The sequence below is a fragment of the Eleutherodactylus coqui genome, chromosome 7 (assembly GCF_035609145.1).
Source record: "Eleutherodactylus coqui strain aEleCoq1 chromosome 7, aEleCoq1.hap1, whole genome shotgun sequence".
Classification (NCBI taxonomy): Eukaryota; Metazoa; Chordata; class Amphibia; order Anura; family Eleutherodactylidae; genus Eleutherodactylus; species Eleutherodactylus coqui.
Genome location: NC_089843.1, coordinates 220,688,988 through 220,702,998, shown reverse-complemented (window position 1 = coordinate 220,702,998; position 14,011 = coordinate 220,688,988). Strand labels below are relative to the sequence as shown.

At 44.4% G+C, this 14,011-nt stretch overlaps 1 protein-coding gene across 12 annotated transcripts in view; it reads right to left on the bottom strand.

Annotated features, from left to right (window-relative positions):
- The window catches only part of PTPRS (protein tyrosine phosphatase receptor type S), a 240,551-nt gene that overhangs the window by 105,393 nt on the left and 121,147 nt on the right, over positions 1 to 14,011 (bottom strand). For all 12 annotated transcript variants that reach the window (XM_066574433.1, XM_066574437.1, XM_066574434.1 and 9 more), the window contains exons 7-10: positions 5,718 to 5,987; positions 4,677 to 5,258; positions 2,671 to 2,804; positions 612 to 756 (exon numbers count right to left, since the gene is read on the bottom strand). In XM_066574433.1, coding sequence (XP_066430530.1) covers positions 612 to 756; positions 2,671 to 2,804; positions 4,677 to 5,258; positions 5,718 to 5,987 — 1,131 coding nt within the window. The remainder of the gene's footprint in view (positions 1 to 611; positions 757 to 2,670; positions 2,805 to 4,676; positions 5,259 to 5,717; positions 5,988 to 14,011) is intronic.

Below are 14,011 nucleotides of genomic sequence, written 5' to 3'. Positions count from 1 at the left end.
GATACCCGACTGTAAGATCTGAGCCCATATGTGACCAGCAATCTGTGAGACCATAGAGACCCTTGGGGTGTGATGATGGAGACATTAGGTACAGTCCAAGGGCAGCGGGATCAGGAATGCAGAGAACAAACATGGACAATTAGTTCTATTAAGGCATTAGCAGATCTCTGTAATGCTCGCAGCATGATCGCCCGTCATATCAGACCACAGAGAGGCTTACAATCCGACCGAGAAACTCCGGAACTAACCAGGGAGTGCCAAAAAGGGCCGACGAGAAAGGAGGACCAATCAGAGACATAGAGAAGCTGGTCACTAGATCTAAGATATAAACAGGATTTATTTTTTTCTGCAAAATTTGGACAGTTTGATCAAAATGTGTCCTGCGAACCCTGCAGGTTAGATGGCTCCGATTGTATGTGCGGGGCGCTGTATGAGGTGTATCTAATGACACAACAAAACCTATTCTAGCCAATTACAGCAAATTAGAATAAAATTAATACATTCTGTCACAAACTCAACTAGAAGAACTGAAAAGCAAAACCGTTATGTGATCCAATCCACCCACCAGGTTAACCCCATCTCCCCCGGTGATAAAGAAAGGGGACACTTACTAGACTGCATCGTGCGCTCTCTAACATCCGATGTCCAAGCACCTTGACCTTGATTAGAGCGAGCCGCAAGGCGAAATATATACTCTGTGTTGGGTTTTAGGCCTTCTACTAAATAAGATGTTGCAGGATCAAAGGTCTTTCTTATCTGTCAAAAAATAAAGTTCCAGCGCACAATTACTCCTCAGTGAAGTCTGCCGAGTGTAAGGCGGAGCGGAGCATGTAAGGCTGGACACAGAGAAGTCACATTGAGCAGTTAGAAACATACTATAAGGGTGCGGCCCCACCAATTTCTTGATAATTAAAAATATTTTACTTTTAACAAGTCTTTATATAAATGGAAAAAAACATTCAAAAACGACACAATTCAATGATTACATACAACAAATAGATCAAAGCTAACTGGGGAATCACTCGATCATAAACAATCCCACCCCCAGAAGTGGTTTTCATTTTGCTGCAAAACCCGTCCTGCAGTTCCATCTCAGGCAGATCTGTAGATGATGGGAGTTGTGGTGATTAGATGGACGGTCTTGTCACCGGAGGCCCTATAAGTGGTTCCCCCCTCGGCCTATAAGAGGCTCTCAGAGGCTCCTTCTGTGTAGTGACCTCTTCTTCCACTTGTGTAGAGCTTGTTGGCCGCTAGACGCCTCTACGATGAGTCTGAGAGGGGCGCATTATTGGCATGTGAGGAGCGGGATGGTCGTATCGATGAATTGTCCCCCAACGGGCCGTTCTGACCAGACCATTAGGTGTTGGGACCAGTGGATGTGTGGTCCGGCGACCGGGCTCAGCACACCCTCAACCACTACAGAGGATGATCTGATCATCCGACAAGCACCAGCAGCTCCAACTATTTTGTTGTCTGCCATCCAGAGACGGGGGGCGCCATCGTTACAGGCCCAATCGAGTACTAGTGTCTCCCTTCAAGTGTTCAGGTTTATACAATAAACCATCCTTTTGCTCGGATGTTGTCCATGGTCTACACTTCCTCTCCAATGAATAGCACTGAACAGATGCATCACCTACATTTTTTGTTACGAATCAAAGCCAAATAATGAAACATTCTATTTTTCCAACTTGTTTTTACTTTCTATCTTCTGTAGCGGGCTGTGGAGGCTGCCATCTGACCGGAGCTGCAGGTGAATGGATACTAACCTTGTACACTACTGCTGCCTATCTAACAGACTATGTGTGGGTCATCAATCCTGTAATAGACGTGCAGTAAAACCTTTTTGACGTTACCACTAAAAATCTAGTTTGAAAGGCCTGACACTAAGGATCCCCCCTCTAGCACCACTGCAATCCACTGCTTGTTATTAGGTATTTGGCTTCTCTAGTAACAGGGGACACTGCTAGTTACAACATGTAACAGAAGGACAGACACTGAGATGCTGCGTTGCAGCAGATTAGAGAAGAGCTATGCTAAGCAGCGTTGGAAGTGTTGGGGACGAAGAACACACCCCTACCTGTAAGAGGATTGCAAAAAGGGAGGCAGCAAAAGATAGGAAAAACTACATGGAAACCTGAACTGACCGTGCTCAAACTGGGTGCAATATATGCTTTTACAGCGCCATTTACAGACTGGACAGGAGCTGAACCATAGACTTCTAGGGGAGATTGTTCTTGGCATATTCTGTGACAGGAAAGGGGAGGAGGTGAGCTGTGACGATCACCTATTGTAGATGGTGGAACCTATATTCTCTCTATATAGGTGTTACCTTTCATTGTAATTCTGCCTGTGAGGACTGCTAACAAGTTCTCTACACCAAACCGGAAGTGGCTAAATATTATTAGGCTCAGTGTAAAAAATGTAAGATATTAGGATTTTTTATTATAGATCGTAACATTGAAAATAAATTAAAAAACACCAAAAATAAAAATATATATTTTTAGCATACGTAGCTTCTACAATTGACCATTTTGTGATGGCACGTTCCTTTTACGTCAGTTTATAAAAAAGGGTGGTATGTGGACAGATTAGGCGTGTTACCGTACCCCAACGGACATTACAAGGTGTGTTACTACAATATATACTGTAATGTGATGGAAGACGCCTTACCTCATTCCCTCGCTCGCCTTCCTTGTAACAAACCTCATACTTCACAATGCTGTCCTGACGAGGGGGGCTCCAGGTCAGGCTAATGCTGGTCTCTGACTTGGCTTCGGCTCTGAAGTTCATTGGCTGCCCAGGAACTGGTGAGAATTCATGATTCAAAACAAATTGGACATGATATAGTTAATACCTGCGACCCTAAACGGACATCATTACCCCATAAGATCACAAAAGCTCTTGTTTCATTCAAACAAAAATAAACAAATGTCCACTTTTCTCTCTTCAGGCTTGTGGATTTGGATGGCAGTTCCATTGTATAGTGGCTGTGCTACTACTGCTCCCAGACCATGTGACCAGCGGACGTGACGTCACACTGCTGACAAGAGGCCCAGCGCTGGAACTTTTTCAGTCGGCTGATACGCCCTGTTTTGTTTTCATCCAGGTGAGTGCAGACCACCTGTGTATGTATACATGCATGTACCTAGTGACTGTATGTGCTCATCTGTGGGGAAGAGTATGGCTATGTGTCTGTAAGATGTGCTGGGTACGTAAAAGTACCATATACAAGTAGTGAGCTTGGTTTTATTACCGGATCTATGTAATAAGCTTGGTTCTTTTACTGTATCTATATAGTAAACTCAGCAGTATTATTGTATCTATGGCGTAAGCTTGATTCTGTTACCGTACCTATATAGTAAGCTTGGTTCGGAGACCGTATCTGTGTATATACATTCTGCTCTCATTTGCTTTCCTGTAGAATATATTGATTCATTAACTATCTAAGCTATGTAGAAGAAACGCTGTGCTTCAAGGTATTGCCAACGGTTCTGCCTAATTCAAAGATAGTTCAGCACTAACACTAAGCATGCATTATGATTGTGGTGGTCCTTATGTACTCCAGTCCCATCTCTGGGACTTGCAGCTATCGCACAGTTCTTGCTCTTACCGCTCCCCATGTGATAATCTGTTGCACACATGGGATGTCCCTTGACCCTCAGCCTGCACTATATAATGCCAGCAGTGCCCGCAACGCAGCACTTACCTAACATAACGTTCATTGAAACTTACACCATAGCCCATGTAAAACTGGAATTTTTTCAGATTTTATGCCCCTGCCTTCCAAGATGTATTTTCCCCTCATGTGACTATGCGGTACAGGAATGGATATTGCAGGCATGTTATATTCTGCAATGCCGCAGTGTTTCACAGTAAGCATCCTTTGAACATCTGCTGGGAACGGGGCTCAGAGCCGTGCGGCTGCGACCAAGAAGCCTCTGCCTACCTGGATGGCCCGGACTGACCGGTCTCTCCCTATACCCAGAGCTCGGGCAGCCCATTAGTGCGAGGAGCGACCGGCGCGGCTCGTGACCGAGCGACATTCCCAAATTATGTTTTTATTTATACGCTGCGGCATTTCAGAATAAGATACACAGAGCTGCGATGTCCGTATCTGTACCGAGCGCATGCTGCCCGCGCATGGGGGAACGTTCGCTTTACAGGGGTCTTATGACATTCATCTCCTATCCACAGGATTGGGAATATAGGAGACAATACCTTTGCAATTCGGCTGAAACATGCCACAATTCATATAGGACACAGCAACTACTCCGTGGAGGCCCATAGGGGTCTATAGATTTAGTATCGCAGTCCCCTACCGGAACACATTAGTTTATACAGTTCAGTCTACATCAATCCTATGGGACTCAGATGTTTAGTCTTCTTTTCGATAATTGAAGTCAACAGTAAACGGACTAAGAAAACTGATGGAAACGGATGTAAATGTGTCCGCTTTGTAATTCAGTTCCCGTAAAATAAAACTTACTACTACAAAAAAAAAAAAAATCCCCTTGTGAGCCCGACTTCATGTAGTCGTCACACCTAGTATTGTAGAACGGTATGAGGTTTATAGGAACCATTGGAAGGATTCGTGATACACAAGCAAATGGGTAATAAAAGAATAAGCCTACGCTATAACCTCCTGTGTAGTGCGCCGGCGTATAGCAACAGCTTACCTCCTTGCTGGGTTTTGACTTGAATTGGATCAGAGAGTGGACCGTCTCCCACTGAAGTAAAAGCCAATACTCTGACAGTATAGGTCTCATGCTCTAATAGGTTTCCTATCGTAGTCAGAAGGTTATCATCCACGTTGTATTTTAGCCAGCTGCTGACTGGCTGGTCGGGCTCCATAGTGTAATAGACACGATAACCTCTTATTTGACCGTTGGGCTCCACAGGTTCTTCCCACTGGATTATCATAGTCGTGGAGGTAAGCATCCGAGCTTGGACGTTTCGCGGTGCACTAGCAGGTGCCTGCTCCCCTGTACGGGTTACAACAGGTTCACTAGGTGGTCCTTGGCCAATAGAGTTTACTGCTGACACCCAAATCTCATACTCAGAATTAGGACTTAGGCCTCCGATGCTGTATCTGGTAGTAGTGATGTCCTCTTTGATTTGATACGGTCCGTCCTGGGTCTTAGACTTGTACTCTATGACATAGTAAGACACGGGATCAGGATTTCCTGAGTCCCATGTGATTGTAATGCTGGTAGCTGTGGTTTCTGTTACTACAGGAGCTCCAGGCGCCTTGGGGAGGGCTAATAGGTTAGGAAGAAAGACAAGACATAATCAAGCCACTAGATACAGAAAAAACAAAAGACTGAAAAAAAGGAATATTCTTCATTTACTTTCAATAAAAAGTTCACCCGCGTTAAAATACAATTAACCCTACAATGCCGAGGTGGCAGTCACGTAAGGGATGGCAAGCGGGACGTTTGTAAGGCGTCCACCGCCTGGTAATAGTCCTAATGCCCCACATCACAGACAACCAACCATGAACTACATGTCTCTGGTTACTGTTGCTCATCTACTGCTATGGCTACCGGCAGACGGACTGGATTCAACGAGAATGAGCAATAATCGCCTAAATAATCGGCACACTTGGTTCCCACGACTGTGCCGGAAGAAGCAAAACATGGCCGGAATCCAGTCCCTGGTGGTTGCTCGTAGACACCAAAGGCGCATGTATGGCAACAGAGAAACAAAAGAATACTTACATTTCACTGTGATTTGGGCGACAGACTCAATAACCCCAAGACTTGACATGGCAACGCAGGTGTAATTAGCCGACTCCTTGACATTGGTCAGTTCCAGGACATTACGCCCCACAGGCATGTCATCTTCTGGGGTTAGGTCTTCAGCACCCATCATCCACTTCACGTATGGCATGGGTGAACCGACCGCAACGCAAGTTATATTTACATTACCTCCCGGCATAATTTCATGGCTCACGGGTAGAATGGAGAAGCGCGGAGCAACGCGGCGAACTGCAGGTAAATTAACAAGGATACAGAAAGAAACTGACTTAAGGAGGCACCATGTATCGAAGAAAGAAAAAAATGTAGAAAAAAGACTGTAAAATAAAAACTTACTTCCACAAACAAAAGGTGAGATTATAGAAACATTAAGCCATAGTTCATAGCAAAAGGGTTCCATAGATCAGGAGTACACCCATCACAGCACAGATAATACACAAAAATTTATTAGCAATTTCTCATCTTTAACAACAGGTACGGGTCGTGGGAACCGAATTCAGCTCATGTGTCTCAGGGTTTGGTCCTTGACTACCAATACAAGTTCTTTAGGAATCGTATGGCCTGTGGTCCCTGTTGTTGGCTATGATGGACGCCTCTCATTAGTCAACATAGCCAACCCTCTCCAATCGCCAGTATGGAATAGTGGGTCGTTAGATGTGTGCCTCCTGTTTGGGTGCACCGCATACCAGCAGCAGAGATGAGAAACTCTAATGAAATTTTTGTGGTTTTGGGGTGTAAAAACCCTAACGAAGCCTCTTTAGAATCTGACACGGTTTCATCGATAAATGCAGCTCTCAGAAACACAAACATCATGCAAAAGAGGTATATAATTGATAAAGAAAACAAAAACGGGAGAGAAGACAAAAAGGGAAGGGAAAGACAGAAAATGCAGAGGAATATAACATAAGGGCAACTAGCAAATGCCCGCAATATTACTGGGTGTAGAAAAAGGCATCAGGGGATTAAGGGCAGAGAACCCACTTGTAGTTGCTAATTACAGCATGTGACTGGATGTGTTTAATTAACATGAACACCTTCCGCCCTGGGGGGGGGGTTAGTCAACGGATTATTTGCAGTAAAACAAAGTGATGGACTTAACGCTGAGAGTAACAGTGACATGTTCTGTGCATCCCCCTTGCTGATAGGTGGATGCAGTTTTCAGACCTCACGAGTTAGAACATGGATTAAGGGGTTGAGGCAGCCCCAGGTTTAGTGACTCTGTTCTTGGTAATGGCTTGAGCCAAAGTTTCTGAAATAATCTCTGTAGATAGACGCAAACTCCTAAATTTGCTCTCATCTCATATTCTAATGTACGAGTCCAAATGGCTAGTGAGATAACTGGGGGGGGGGGGGGGAAATGCTTCATAAACATATATATAGATATATATAATCCATGTATATTATATATAACTGTATATATCCATCATTTTTGCCGACACATTGCATAATAGAAGTGTGGACGGTGTGATGTGAACGTTCTCGGGAACGGTGGAGTGGACGGTATCAATGGAACATAGAATCCATGGAATTGTAAGCCAAGTCCTAGTTATCAAATTGGAGTCTGTTCCAAAGAACAGAGTCACAGAGGCTCCACCAAATCCTCAGGCACACCTAACATACAATGAAGAAAAGTGGAGAAAACAAAGTAACATGCGGACAGAACAGAGTAGTGCAAGTCTTCTGATGGGGCCAACAAATAACTGAGTGCAGAGAGTAGAAATGGGACAGAAGCTGACTGACAGAATTTAGTCAGCAAACACATTTACAGACAAACAGCAGCATGTGATGCATATACTCTGTTGTCATGGGAAAACCAAATACAAACTATCAAACAGAGGAGAATTAGAAGAGAATCGAAAAATGGACGCTTGGCTCTAAGAAATATCTTCCATCGGAGTCTGAAGGACAGGGTTACAAAACGAGCGTTGAGATTATGTATAGTCTTATGGTCAATAGAAAAGAAGCACTCACGGAGCACGGATGGGCGGTATATGCAAATATTGGCTTCATCTAAGAGGAACAAGCAGGACTGCGGTTCTGAGCAGCCAATCCGCTACCTTCATCCATAACTGGACCTTTTGGGGGACATTCACAAAATATTTTACGACAGTTTTTGGCCTAAAAATGTTGCAAATTTTAGTGCAGGCATTTGGGCAAACGTTTAGGACTTCCTTTTTTATACACTGGCCCCGGCAGTATTTCCATAAGCAGGTGGGCTTGTTGGGAGGGAGCATGGCCGCCCCAGACCGCCAGATTTATGTATAATTTACATTAAAAACCACAATTATACTAGAAACGTACACCAGATCAGACCTGTATAATGTAAGTAAATCAAGAAAATATTTAGAGATGAGCGAACCTACTCGTTTCGAGTAATTACTTGATCGAGCACCGCGATTTTCGAGTACTTCCGTACTCGGGTGAAAAGATTCAGGGGGCGGCGTGGCGGAGCAGGGGGTAGTAGCGGGGAAGAGGGGGGAGCCCTCTCTCTCTCCCTCTCCCCCCACTCCCCGCTGCAACCCCCCACTCACCCACGGCGCCCCCCGAATCTTTTCGCCCGAGTATGGAAGTACTCGAAAATCTGAACAATGGATTTTATGCTCACCTAAAAATCATCGTTTAGCTGAAGAGTGAAAGATGGGAGCATTTACACACAACGATTATTGCTCAAACAATGTTTTATTTGCGAATTTTGAGCAATAATCGTTGCTTGTAAATGGGCCGTAAGTGACTACTATTAGTGGAAATGACAGTTATCTTTGTTACTGGCATGAATGGTTACAGAGTGATCTCACTACGCCACAACACTGGCTTCTAGCAGCCATCATATACCCGATTTCCCATTCCACCCGTATAAACGTGCAAACAAACAATGCATGTCAGACTAGTACAGGTGACCCTCCTATGCCTTGTGCCCAGCCCCTCCGGCTGTTGTTCTCCTGAAACTTCTAGGTAACCCCCCTGCAAATGCATCAAGGAGCCTTCTCTTCACATGACTGGAGCAGTAATGTGAATGTGAGGACACTGCTGCTTACACTTCAGGATGTGCCAGAGACCCATTCTCAGACTCCGTGAGGGTCCGGTGAATAGAGAATGACATGTATAAAGATCGCTAAAAAAATAAAACTATAAACCAATTGTTTGTCATTTATCAAACTAGTGGGAGTGATGGCAGCCAAAGAAGAGGGTGGCTACTATTGCTTTGTGGCAAGTTTAGATCTGGGACTGTATTTATGTTATGTGCCTGATTCTGGTGCCGTATTTATGTACTTTGTGCATGTTGCTGATGATAAATGTGTATTTATATTACAGAAGAGCCCCTACTTATGGGCTTGCCCTCCAGTCTACAATGTGCCCGCCAGACCCGCCTGTAACATGTGGCCATCATCTCTCAGCACAAAAAGAAGATATTAAAAACGGTTATATTTTTAATGTACCATAAATTGCTAATTTTACTTTAATCTGGTAGATTTTCTTTTTAAAAGGTTTCATCAAAAGTGGAATTGACACGGCTGTGGTTATTGACATGCTATAATTTTCTCTTTAGGTTATAGCGCTCATACTGTGTTGAATGACGTCTATTTGCCAGCCATACCAGCTAGAAAAAATCATTGCTGTGATAAAAAGTGATTGACTAAAAAATAATAAACCCCAAGAATATCATCCTGGGTAAATAATATATGTAAACGAGCGTGGCCGCTGAGCTGTGCTGCAACTCCAATAATTGCATCATTGACGATTGCTGGGGTGTAAGTGGATGGATACATCTAGATTTAAGTTGGACGGCCCCCACTGGAGCTGTAGGCAGGAAGCAGCACATTGTAACACCAATCAAAGGCTGAAGGCACAAATACACTGTGGCACAGAACATTTTCTTAACTCGTTCGGAGTGTCAAGTTAAGCTTTGCTACATGTGTACATGACCGTAAACTGCCCAGCTGCCGACCTACTTTACATCCTGCTGCACCTAAACTAAATAGCTACAGAATAAAGAGCCACAAAAGTTTTCTGCTTTACAGCAAATTAGCTACAAATTAGCTTGGAATTCCTGAAGCCCTGCTGCTAATTTAGTCTTGTAAATGGGGTTATTGGAATGCTAATGGGTGCAAGATCCATGACCGCAGCACCAAGTGCGCTCCGTCTACTCAGGCCACCATTTATCTTCCTATTGATCCCATTAGAACAGCCGTGATACAAGTTTGTCTTAGGCTGCATCAAAAACAGAACGATTACAAACAAACGAAAGTGAATGATAATAATCGCTCAGTGTAAACACAAGCCAACCACGGAACGGCGAACGGGAATCGGTCACTGCTCGTCTGTCGTTCAGTTTCTGCAGGCAAACAATCATCGTTGGCTCGTTCGCTTATCGTTCCATTTATACGAGGACTGAGCGATTCTCATTTTAAGTGCGACCCAGTTAGTGATGAGGTCACTGGCTCATCGGCTCGTCTAAGAGGACCATTACTTTCTAAATCGGATTAGAACCCGATCCTAAAAAATACTGTTCCTTTAACTGTTACCAAAACTTCATGAAAAGTTATTCTGAGGTCAGCGGCAGCTGAAACACCAACTCATGGTACTCGACCCAATCCCCATGACTTCAGTAAGAGTGATTAGGTGAACAGAATGACAACCTATGCTCAATGGCACTCAACTGAAAAACTGACAGCAAGGCCTCTTCCACACGGGGACCTACGTGCATAAAAAACTGGCGGCTATTAGAACCAATGGTTTCCTATGGGAACGTTCAGATAAGGGAATTTTAGGCACACAAAAAACATCTGAACGTTCCCATAGGAAACTATTGGTTCTAATAGCCGCAAGGTTTTTATGCGCGTGATGTTTGTGTGCATAGGTCCCCGTGTGAAAGAGGCCTAAAGCTGATACAAATATGTAATTGTATGCGTTAGTTGTCAAATCTCCCACCCATTGACCTTGGCTTTAAAAAAAACTAAAAAAAAAATTTAGTCATACTGGTCAATGGTAGAGTTAGAAGGGGCCTCCGGGGCCGACCCCCTGCTCAGTGCAGGATCACTAAGTCATCCCAGACAGATATTTGTCCAGCCTTTGTTTGAACACTTCCATTGAAGGAGAACTCCCCACCTCCTGTGGTAACCTGTTCCACTCATTGATCCCCCTCACTGTCTAATATCTAATCTGTGTCTCCTCCCTTTCAGTTTCATCCCATTGCTTCTAGTCTTTCCTTGTGCAGATGAGAATAGGGCTGATCCCTCTGCACTGGGACAGCCCTTCAGATATTTGTAGACAGCTATTAACTCTCCTCTCAGCCTTCTCTTCTGCTAAACATTCACAGATCCAGAGCTAGAGCTATATATTTTGAAAGCTCAGTCTGCTTTGAAATCTTTGCCTGGGAGAGACTATGCTTATGCAATATAAATACCTTGTTTCTTGTTGCTGTGCTTAGTCTTGCCATGGTGTATGACCTGTCATATGAAACTGTCTTCCACAACCTCACCTTTGTAGCATAGTTTAGCTGTTCCTCACCCGGCTTTGAGCCTCCTACAAAGCTGCTTGTATTTTCAGTTAATGACTGCATTTCAACTTACATATGAAAATGATGATCACTATCACCCATATGGTGTAACTGGTTAATCATACACCTGACTATAATCCTACAAAATCCCCGACTGTGTGCGAGTGTACCTAGAAGAACTGCTGCTGTTTTGAAGTGAGTGGTCACACCAAAACTTGATTTCATTTGGATTTCTCTTTTGTTCATTCACTTTGCATTTTGCTAATTGACAAAAAGAAAATATTAACACAATTACTTTTTTTGTTTTTTACTTTGCAGGTTTTTTCTGCAGCTGCCTAAAATTATTGCACAGTACCGTAGATTTTGGGTTTTTGCATTTCGAAAGCACCGTGGGGTGTGATTGTCCCCTATGTCATACACATGGCTGTCCTGTAAAGCCAGGGCATGCCCAACAGATTATACCTGAGAGGTGCGTACCTTATCACGTAACGGAGGCTCCTTCCGGTGTGTGCTGCGAGCTCACGGAAGGAGTCTGGACCCGTGACCCCAATAGAGTCCAGCAAGAAATGATATGTTGGAGCCGCAAACAAGATACCCAAATACCTTGATGTATAGAGTTAAAAGAATCCATCTTCATTGAATCACACCACGGCTTGATGCCAACGTTTCGGCTGACTTGACAAAGGCTGTGGCACCCTGTTTTGCGGCTCCAACATATTATTTCTTGCCATACATAGTTGAGATGGAACAGCCCTTAAAGTGGGAGCAAATGCACAGAGCTCTACTTTTTGTAAAGGTACCCGCTTTCTCTAACCGAGTGGTTGCCTGCATGTATCCTTATTCATCGTCTGAAGCCGTTTGTAAATGCTTTACATTAAAGTTGATTTAACATGTAAACCTTAAAAGCTGTCAAAGAGAACACGTCCCCTGCTGACCCCCCCTGCGCGCGCTGCGGGGTAAGTTGGCGCTATACAAATAAAGATTATTATTATATTACTTGGAAATTGTGAAAATGTAGAAAAACAAACAAAAAAAAAAAAAAAACACAGCACAATTTACCTTGTCTTACCAGGAGAAGCCGTCCATCAGTGCCCTCCAGCGGTACGGCCTTTGTCGCCCCCATCCTGCTACGGGCACTGCCACAGTACTACATTTGGGTGTATTTTGTACTTCTTGTGGCGGTTATTGTGATAGGATGGCCTCAGTGTAGAGGATGTGAAAATGATTTATTATTGAATCAGCAGGACTCCCTGCTGAAAACGTACAAGACCCGTGGTTAGGAGATAGCAACGCTTCCTGGTGAACTGTGCTATGCGTGGATAAGGCTGTGTTCACATCTGTGTTTGTGGTGACAGCCGGGAAGGGTATCATCCCTCCTTGAGGAGACACCTAGAAGGTGAGTGAGGAGACTAATAAGGCCATGCATGCTCCTCTGGGAAATATATGCAAATAAGGAAGATGGAGTAATACCTCTGCAGCGCCACCTATTGGATGGCAGCATGCCTGCAAGTCAATGTCTGACCCTTTATACAGGTCTTTAGAACAATGATACCCCTTCCGACTCACGTCACAGGCCTCTCACTAGTTAAGCCAGAATCCTACTACCCACTGATGAGGGGCAAAACCCCCAAAATAGCTGTCTGTGTGTGGCTTCTGGCTTGGTTTTCAATTCCCAATCCTTGTTATATTGATTTGCAGGAATGCTGCCATCCAGTAGGTGGCGCTGCAGAGGTATTGTTCCATCTTCCTTATTTGCATGCTGTAAAAGCAAACAATGGACCCTACTGACTTCTATTGGGGTCTGTTCAGTACCGCCAAGGAGCGCATCACTTTAAGAGGAAGAACTGCACTATATACGGCTTAAAGACTCCACCACAAAGGTTACCGAATCCAATCTGCATCAGGAATCTTACAGTTCAGTGTTAGAGGCGGCAGTGTACACTTCGAATGGTCTGTTTGTGGCTGTGAAGAGGGTCGCACACCAAAAACGCAGGGTTTCACCATGACTTGCGCTGACCTAGATGGCAGGGGAGTCAACCAAGCTGTGGAGGGGCATGAATAACAACGCCAGGTCTCAGGGCTCCGTTGGCCCAACTCAAGTCGGGTCAATTAACATGCAGGTCCCCGGAATATAAGTTTTAGCTCTAACGAATCTTCTTCCCTTTATTGCAGACGGCCGGGTCGGATTCCGACTGCGAGATTCACGCAGCGGGATGCGACCGTGCCCCTGCAGTGACCTCTCGCTTACCTGTCCGGCGTCCTCTCTCTCTGCAATGTGCCGGCTGGCGTACAGACGCACATGCACAGAGCAGAGCGTCAGCGGTGCGAGACTCTGCGAGGCCTGCACAGAAATAGGTAATGCGCAATTTTTTTACTGCGTGGATTTTCCACGATCAAAATCGCGTCTGTCTGCATAGGATTGCGTGCACGAATACAATCCTATGGCAGCGTGCCACGGCGGAAATTCCACATGGAGTCCTGCTGCGGAATTCCCATCCGTGGGCATTGGGCCTTATAATGTTGGTGGTTTGGGGGAGAAATTTTGAAAACTTTTAACATTTCTTGGGGTTTACGATTTCATTTTCTCTCAGCTATTATTTTGTATTACCTTTATTTTTTGCTTACCTTCTTGGACTCGAGGAATAGTTTGTCACCGAAGCATTCTCGTCTATGAAAATCACAGATTACAGTGATCCACTGCTTGCTGGCTATCAGTCCCTTAAAGGGGTTGTCAAATATGACTTTTTATTGAAAGAAT